General features: G+C 43.0%; 1 protein-coding gene across 1 annotated transcript; it reads right to left on the reverse strand.

Moving 5' to 3' along the window:
* Nucleotides 1–632: 632 nt before the first annotated feature.
* On the reverse strand, nt 633–7,238 carry SRP9 (signal recognition particle 9). Its single transcript, XM_035558301.2, has 3 exons — nt 6,139–7,238; nt 3,975–4,043; nt 633–2,004 (listed from the first exon to the last, which is right to left on the reverse strand). The coding sequence occupies exons 1-3, from the start codon at nt 6,301–6,303 to the stop codon at nt 1,885–1,887; spliced, it is 354 nt and encodes a 117-aa protein (XP_035414194.1). The 5' UTR covers nt 6,304–7,238; the 3' UTR covers nt 633–1,884.
* Nucleotides 7,239–8,946: the final 1,708 nt, after the last annotated feature.

Below are 8,946 nucleotides of genomic sequence, written 5' to 3' on the forward strand. Positions count from 1 at the left end.
AACCTGTTTAAGCCTTTCAGCCCCTTGGTGCATCAAGTCTGCCTGCAGTTCTCTTTCTCTCTACTTTTATCCTTCATGCACAAGCAAATACCACTCAAGCCTTTCTGTACCTTAGCTTACAGCAGACATCTAAGTGACAAACCAATTTATAAGAGGTGGCCAAAAATTACACTGATATAGCTGCAGCCGTTATACCTGTCAACAGCTTAAAGCTTAATGTGTGACTTCTGTATAGCAACCATACATGCTGTAGAACAGTGCTTTAGGTTATTAGGTTAAAATCGTTTAAATACTTAATATTTAATTGCATGTATTAAGACAATAATTTGGAACACCAATTAAAATCCTCAGCATCACAGTTTAATTATGAACAAAGCTTAGTATTCTCTCTGGATTTATCTGTATTTCAAAAAACATTACACGGCAGTCACACCTACGTACTAGAATTTGGAGTAGCCACCAGCAATCCAGCACTCAATTTTCCAACAGTATGCAACATTGTATGATCAGCTGAATGGGTGGTATTCTCATGCAATATTCAAGCCTCAGTTTTGGTTTGAGTCCTTGGAAAATATGGGAATTCCACTGCTTCTGAGTAGCTCAATTATTTTCACGTAAGTGAGAACAGGTAGTTATTTAAGAGGGCTGTTTTATTATATTTAAATGCCAGCACAGACAAGTGTTTGTACAGCTCTGTTTCGCTTTCATGGCTTAATAGCATAATTACATTAAAAAAACATCTGGTTTCAGGTATGCAAAGCCTAGTCAAAGCAAGTATCAATTTCAGCTACTGGGTTGTTGAGCAAAAAGCCTTTGCAAAAGACAGCTAAAGTTTCCGTCACCGTACCAGAGGCAACAATGGGAAAAAGTCTAAGCCACATGAGCATTCATCTATTTTTGTCAGCAGTAGTTAAGAATTTATTAAGCTGGTTTTCATCCATTTTTTCAGTTGGCTGACATCCATCTGCCACATATAACATTTGAAAATGCAGTTAGCAAGCTGCTAAAATGACGACCCTGGAGAGTGTTTGGTTGCATTTTTCTATTAACATAATAGGCAACAGTTTCTAGAATGTGTCTTGCTGATATTCTTTGCCTGAGGCAAGGATGGAAAAGGTTCCCCCTGCTAGTATAAAATAGTTCAAGTACTGGAAAAAAAGCTTCTGATATTTAATATCAGTATTTGCATAACAAGAAAAACTATCTGCTTGAGTATTGCTAGGTAACTGCAAAAATCTAAGTGTTACTTTAAGGTTTTAAATAGAGAAGTTTAATTATTTAGCCAATAACAGTTCTACAGACTGCACCACTGATAATGTTACACAACATATGACCAAGATCAATAAAGATCTAAAATCCTGCTAGTGACAGCGTTAGTATACATTGGCAATTTTAACATTTCAATTCAGAAAACACCCATTCTTCTACCCTCCCCCCCCAAATATACCATTTACGTAAATATTTATTAGATCCAGTCATCATGCTACAGTATTCGGTTAATAAACCTCACTGTAAGAATACATCAGCATAACATTTGAACACAATGAAATCTATATGAAATTTTATCACAACTTTGCAGAAATACACGTGTGGGCCATCAAAATCAGACAAAAGTACTATACATTTGTAAAGATTTGTCTTCTTAACATACTTAGTGTGTAAGAATAGTTTCTTGTTCAATTCCCAAAAATAAATATAAGCTTTCGATTGAAAGCATTTATTTTCATAGTTTTCCAAAGTGGAGTCTGGGGAAGAAAATACTTCAGACTTGTCAGCTTGTCCACTTCAGTACATAGAAGCATCTCCTGTCCCACTATTCATTCAATTCAGAGATATTTTCTTCCAGTGAAATATGACTGGAGCATTCATTTTCTTTTCAGCAATTCAGTCTGTTTCCATGGCAGCACTGCGGGATTCCTTAGACACCATGAGTCGCATTAGCTGGCTATGGAATTTCTCGATCTTCTTTACGTCTTGTGCTTGGTCTGTTCTATACAGCAGACACTGGAAGAGAAAGTTGCTTAATATCAGATTTCACTTGCACTACTTTTATCCTGTACATAGTTGCAACAAATTTGTGCCTGAACACACAAAAGAAGGTTAAATGCTGATTTGTGACATTTGGTTACCACAAGGCAGCACCAATACATGCCTACCCTCTTTTAAGTTTTAAACACAGATGTATACGTATCAAGTTTTCTCAGAGGCTCTTGCTTTCCATTTCAAAAGTAGTGAAGCTCATCATTTTGAGAGTGTCTTCTCTCTCAAAAACGGTGCTAAAACTTGCACTTTAAAACTGTCTTTAAGGACACCCTTGTTTAGGCTTAAAATCTACTATGTTTAGATAACAAAATTACTCTCCTATTCTCTATTCTGCAAGCGAATACACACTGCCAGTGACATAAAAACAGTTCAGTATTTCCTACTGAAGAGGATCCCCTACCCCAAGCAAAATCTGTTTGAGACAGCTTTAAACAGTGAAAGTATCTGATTAAGATAAAGAGGAATTATTTCACGTGACAAGCCTGTAAATGCAAAAGGAACAAGAGTAATATCAGTGACTGATCATAAAAAGGCTGCTTAGGGTTTTTTTGCATGATAATAATTTCTTACGCTTGTACATGATAAGCATGGCTGTTCAGGCCTATTTAATAATAATAAAAAAAAAAAACAATGGTCCATCCTTCAGTGCTCTCAACACAGCAACTTTTGCCAGCAATAAGCTATTTTAATTCAGAGACAAAGAATAGAAAAAAAAGTTTGATTTTTCCTTAGTTCTGCACTTAGCAGCAAAGAAACCCTCTTTCCTCTCCCTTTATAGAAAGGGAAGGAACAATTCAAACAGCGTAACAGCCTCTCACAACAGGCAGCACATAAGAAGGTCTATAACTGAAAACAGTTGGAAGTTCACAAATCACCCGACTCCAATTTTCCACCATGGAAGGTATCAACTGACCTGCCCTTCACTGGCTTGTTATCAGTGCCCCATTTTCATCACCTCACCCACTGTGAGCCCTATTATCTCATCTGTAAGTGTCGTTACTGAAGTTTTGCATCTTTCCCGGATGTTTGAAATACCAATGCCAGACTACTTTTTCCCAGAAAGGAGAAATCTAATTTTTCCAAATCTGAACCCAAGAGAAGGGCATACTACTTACTGATGGTTACTCAGACTGCAGAACAACTTGGCTTTAACATCACTAGCACCGGGAACATGCTGCTGGTGTGCACATGCAAATCCATTTCTACCTGCTGTCTACATCTCGTATCCTAATTTCAAACATTTCTAAGTGCTATTTAGAACAAGAGCAATCAATAAATGCAGCTGCTCCATTGCCTTGTACAGCAACCACTGGAAGTGCGCTACAAAAATCTGCGTTACAGGTACGTAGCACAAGTTCTGCTGAATGCATAACAAATGGTTATGGCACCATAACATTATTTCAGAAGATGGGACCTCTGAAGTGCAAGTGAATCTTGCAGTTCAGTCTGGTACCACTCCAGCGTCTCCTCATCACAAAGCAGCAGATAACCCTACAGTTTCAAGCTGTTACCACTCCGAGCAAGTTGAAAGGACCGAACTCTCACTAGTAAACAGCTGTTTGAAGATGATCCTTATGCACTTAAGTGGAAGCTACCAACGTAGTTCCATGAAGAACTTTCAGAGGGAGAGAGGGTCTAAGGTTTTTGTAATGCTTGTTTCCTTGTTTTCACAGAATCCTAACAATTACATTAAGACCTCTAAAAAACACTGAAGTGTTCAAATTTCCACTGGATTATGCAGAGTTGAACACAGGTCAGCATCTGTCACAGACAGAAACTAAGGAAGTCTGAGCAAAATTAGGTTTTTGTGGTTTTTTTTTTTGAAACCCCCCAGGTGCTCAAGACAATGGTTCGTAAGCTGACTGACAGCAAAGTGCAAGTCCTTGAGAGGTACAGTATGCCTTTTAAAGGGGACTATGTTCTTTACTTACAGCTACATCATCCGTTACTTTGATACAGAGGTTCCCATCACAGTGTCGGTATTTGAGAACAACCCGCACCTGAAATGACAAACATTTTAAAAATTAACATCTATAGCTATTAACATCTACAAATTAACATCTATTACCATCACAACGTATCTGAGGGAAGACTGCCCAAATTCAGACTGCCTTTTACTGAAGTTATATACTGCTTCACCGTTTCACTACCTCTTGGTGGTCCTCAGCTCCACTGTCCGCAAACCTTACAGCCAGCGTGGTTCAGAAGTTGCATCACCACATTTCCTTGCCTAACACACTAAATCAGCATTACAGTAACGTCAGTGAGCTTTACATAGGGCATGTTCAAAACCACTGTAAGTACAGCAATGGCAGTTGCAGAGGCCTCAATAACAGGTATTGGCATGACTCCTGCAATTTCCTTACAAGACACACACTCGCCATCTATCACACTTAGAAAAAGAGTAAGAAAAGTTGTGTTTATAGACAAGAAACACTTAGGAAAATAGTTCTATGCGAAGACTTGAAAAGGATCGACTGAGTGGGGTAAACTCAACATTAGGTTCTGTAGAAGAAAAGAAGTAAAATATTGTGTAAATGCTGTATTTCCAGTCACTACAGTTAATTCAACAGCAACATTAAAGCCTATAGACAGGCTTGAAGCATTATAAGACTTTTACAAGTGGAAAGGGAAGATACAAGAATAACATTTTTAGAGTAATTAAAACCAAAGCACTGAAGAGAGTTCTTTGAAATTAAACTGCTTTCAAGACTCAACAAGGTTACATTTGAAGTCAGAAAGCAAGCATTCAGCTTGTCACTAAGAATAATTCCTACTGTAGTACCCTGCCCTGAGATTCAGTCTACCCATAGCCTTTCTGGACTCTCAAATTACACAAGTTCTCCAAACCACTGTGATAAAAATCAACACTCTCAGCATTTGACTGAGCATTTAATGCTTCCTACTGAATGCAGAACTGGCCAAGGAGATTTCTTATCTACTGTTTCTAGTGTCAGCTAGCATTAGTACGCTACCTAGAAGGAAACCAACTTGTGCTTTTAAGAACATTCTGAATTAAGACAACTCTAGCTATAAAGAGATCTTTGTCATACAGTGACCTGCTATATCATCAACCACCACCTTGACTACAGAATACATTTTGAGATTTCTGCTCTGAAATGGAGCTCTTTACAAGTTTATCCTTCTTGTTTAAGAAACGGTCTTCTTCTGGCCACAACAGCTGCCTAACTAAGTCTCTCAACTGAGCAAGCCCAGAATCAGGACAGGGGCTGTTGCAAACAGACGTGCATTATCTTGCTCCCACAAAAAGCAAGACCACTCACTACCAAGCTTAATCAGCCCCAAAAGAACACAGACACATCTCCCACAGGTCTTACTCTTCCTTCAGTTCCTTGAAGAGTGTGATTGTGCATGAAAGCTTCTCAAGCTAGCTCCCCTACAAGTTAGAAGGAGAGTACCCATATTGCGGCTCCATGGCCTACGCAATCTTTTTCGTAAGGGGGAAAGCAACTCCTGGCTGCGCTGACACCCTTCCCAAAGCCTTCACTTAGTTAGACATTGCAGAGCATAAGAGGGTACAACACAACAGTTTACTTTATTATCAGCAGATGAGTGACAATTGCACATGAAGGGGGCATTTATGCTAATTAAAGGCAGACATGCTACTTCTAGAGGTTCTTCTGTGTCCCCTACTTTTGGTGAACGAAACTAAGTCCTTTTTGCTGATGTCTTCTCAGGCTTATGACTCCCACATTACCTTTTGCACTGTTTTTTTGGCCAAAATGTTTGCAAGGCTGAAGTTTGCTCAAACCGTATACCTAAAAAAAAGTTACCAAATCCGAGAGCAGTCATATAGCAAGAAGTTAACTCCTAGAGCAACTGTTCTTTAGGAAACAACCCCCTGAAGCAACGCTCCAGGTAATAACACAACCCGTGAGCTAATAAACGCTTTCTTTTGCTTTTTAGTGAGAAAAATTCAAAGGGACACGGTTTCACAGCCGAAGGACACCACAGCGAGACCGTCGGAGCCACGGAGCCGTCCACGCCGCCAGCCAGGGCCTCACCCGAGACCCGCCGAGGCTCCCCCGGGGCCCTGCTCAGGCTCGAGGTGGGGCGGCGGCGGCCCTTGCTCACCTTCATGGGGTCGGCGAGGTAGAGCTTCTCGGCGGCGCGGGTGAACTCCTCCCAGGCCTGGTAGTGCGGCATGGCGCGGCACGGCTCACTGCTCCCGCTGCCCCGGCCGGCGGCAAGATGGCGCCCGCGGCGAGCGTCGCGTCGGCGCAAGAGGCCGCCTCCCATTGGCCGGCGGGAAGCGGCCGCCCAATCACGAAGCGCGTGACTCAGAGATCGCGGCCCCGCCAGCGGGGAGCGCGGCCGACACAGCGACCCCAGCAGGCGGGGCGGGGCGGGGCGCGGTGGGGGGGGGGAGAGAGAGAGGCCTCCCGCGAGCCTCCCGCGGCGTTGAGGGTTCGAATCCCGCAGCAGCTGTGCCGCTGGGCACCGCACGGGCAGGCACCTCCGGGACTCGTCCGGGTCAGGCTCGGGCCGTCTCCTCGCACGCTGAGGTGTCCAGACGTCGAGGTGGTGTCTGTGTCCCGGTCACAAATAGCCATGAAGGCGTGCCTGGGGCCGGGGACCAACCCTCACGGCGCCGGAGGGTGAGCTTGGCGCAGACGTGAGGTTGGCTCCGCAGGAACGAAGCGGTTTGCTTTTCGAGGTTGAACCCGGTCCAAGTTCTCCCGGCTGGAAGGCCCTTTGTTCGGCGGGAGGGTGGCTCCACGCTGAACAAAAGCGTGCTGGAAAAAAAACACCGGGCGGCTCCGGGCCGCCGGGCTTTCAAAGGGCTCCGGCCGGCGGCTGTGAGGGCGGCTGGGTCCGGCCCGAGGCTGGGAACCACGGCGTTACGCGGGGGAATCCCGCTTTTCACGTATTTTGTGTGTGAATAAAGCATTTACATAAAGCTGACTAAAATCAATCTCAGAAAAGAGAGAGAGAAAAAAAAAATCCAGGATTTCTCCTGTGGCAATTCCCAGCCCCATTTCGGTAGGTGACCCGCGGTCGTTCCTCAGTCGCACGGAGCTCGTAGCCAGCGCGCTGCTGGGCTGCCTGTCGCAAACCTGAAGTAACCGACGGCAAACACAAAACATTGCAGCCTGCTATTACCTGTTTCTGTTACCAGAAGCTCCAGATAATTACTCACGATTTCATGTTACTGTTACTGAACTGAGGAAACTGTGGCCAAACTGGAAAGTTTAGGGCAGATCTGCTGGTGAGGGGACAAATCGCGCAGACCAGCCCAGTCTCCACTAGCAACACGGGGAAATACCAGCTGTAGTTATTTCGACCACAAAAGGCACAGTAGATGCAGGGGAGAGTGAGGAAACACGGCACAGAAATAAAAGGGTGGTTGGGAGGTAAGGGGAGAAAAACTAGAATGAATTTCCCTGAGTCAGTAAAGCAGAAAATAGTTGTTACTGTGGAGATCGACTTTGGAAAAGTCTGTGGTGATTAGACAGCCAAACTTTAATAAATTGCAACTTGTGGGTGTTATGTGGTCTAAACAATTCCGCTTAAAGGGTTTTGCACCAATGTGTGAAGACTGAGCAGTGGAAAGGCTCAAGACTTCTCTTTCCAGAACTGCTCGCAGAGTTTTGATGCAACATGGAGAACCCAGCTTCAGAAACTTAGGAGTTGTCTTTCAGAGGGGCTGATAATCAACAGCTCTAATCAAAGGTGATAGATGTATCAACAGAGTCTAAAGCAATTCAGCCAAACACAGAACCTAACCTAGAGGGATCATTTCTCTACCATCTTACATTTTGCATAACCATTTATAACTGCAGAATAGGAATTGCTTTTGGTAGTGTTTTACAGACGCATAGGGTTGTAAATATGTGAAAATGAAAGGTGTGGGGAGTGCAAAACCTGTAATGCACCTAGTTCATAGAACCATAGCTCACCAAATTTGGATCCAGGTTTTTAAGTGGGATACGGGTATTTTCTTCCTGAAGAAGATGTCCCAGTTTCGGGCTGTGTAGTCAGGAGCACCTTGGGGTTGATTTTCAGAGGATTTTCATTTTGACTCAAATGTTCAGGATCCTTTATGTGTTCTGTGACGCAAGAACTGGCTTAAGAGTTTGCCAATGCCCAGTTACTAGTCCCAAAATTCATGCAATGTAACAGAGGTAATGTAATTAGCAATTCAAGCTAATGTAAGAGAGTAAGATTAGAAAAAAAAAATGCATTTTTTTTTCCTTAACCCAGATGATTTCTGAGATCCATTTTAGGATGTAACTTCTCAAACTATTAGAAGTACAAAACTCTGAAGGTGACAAGCTGAAGCAGCCAGGGCAAGGAACAGAGAGGGATTTCTTAATTTGACGTTATCTCTGAAGAAAATGTAGAGTGTCACTATGACAGTTGTATACAGTCCTATGTACAGTTCCACATAGCCTGTTCTTGGCTGCAGATCTTAAGGATTTCCTATTCCCTTCCACCACCACCACCTGTGGCTCCACAGTTGTGCTGCCCCAGCTGTTTGTAACTCTGAGCTGGGGATCATACCGATGATCTGATTTGGATTAAAAGTAGCACTGTTTTAGTTACACTTTTAAAAACCGAGATCAGTTTATTTTTCCAGTTTAAGGTGTGGCCATAAGGACTGTTGTGCTGACACAGCTGTTGAAAACACACCTCTTTTTGGTAGCAAGACAGGATTTGGGAATTCCTACTGTTTTTGCTGGCTTGCCACCAAAAATGGCGGGTTGTACATGAAACCCACAGCTTCCCTGAAAGCAAGGCTGCTTACTGAAATCTTGACAATTTAAAAGAGAGGCTATTTCTGAAAGTCAGTGAATGTCTGATACTTAGAGCTAGTGTGCTGCTTCAGTATATTGTTCTCGTCTTGCTTGGAGAAGAGAACATTTTCTTGACATGTTTGAA

Source organism: Cygnus atratus, chromosome 3, assembly GCF_013377495.2.
Source record: "Cygnus atratus isolate AKBS03 ecotype Queensland, Australia chromosome 3, CAtr_DNAZoo_HiC_assembly, whole genome shotgun sequence".
NCBI lineage: Eukaryota > Metazoa > Chordata > Aves > Anseriformes > Anatidae > Cygnus > Cygnus atratus.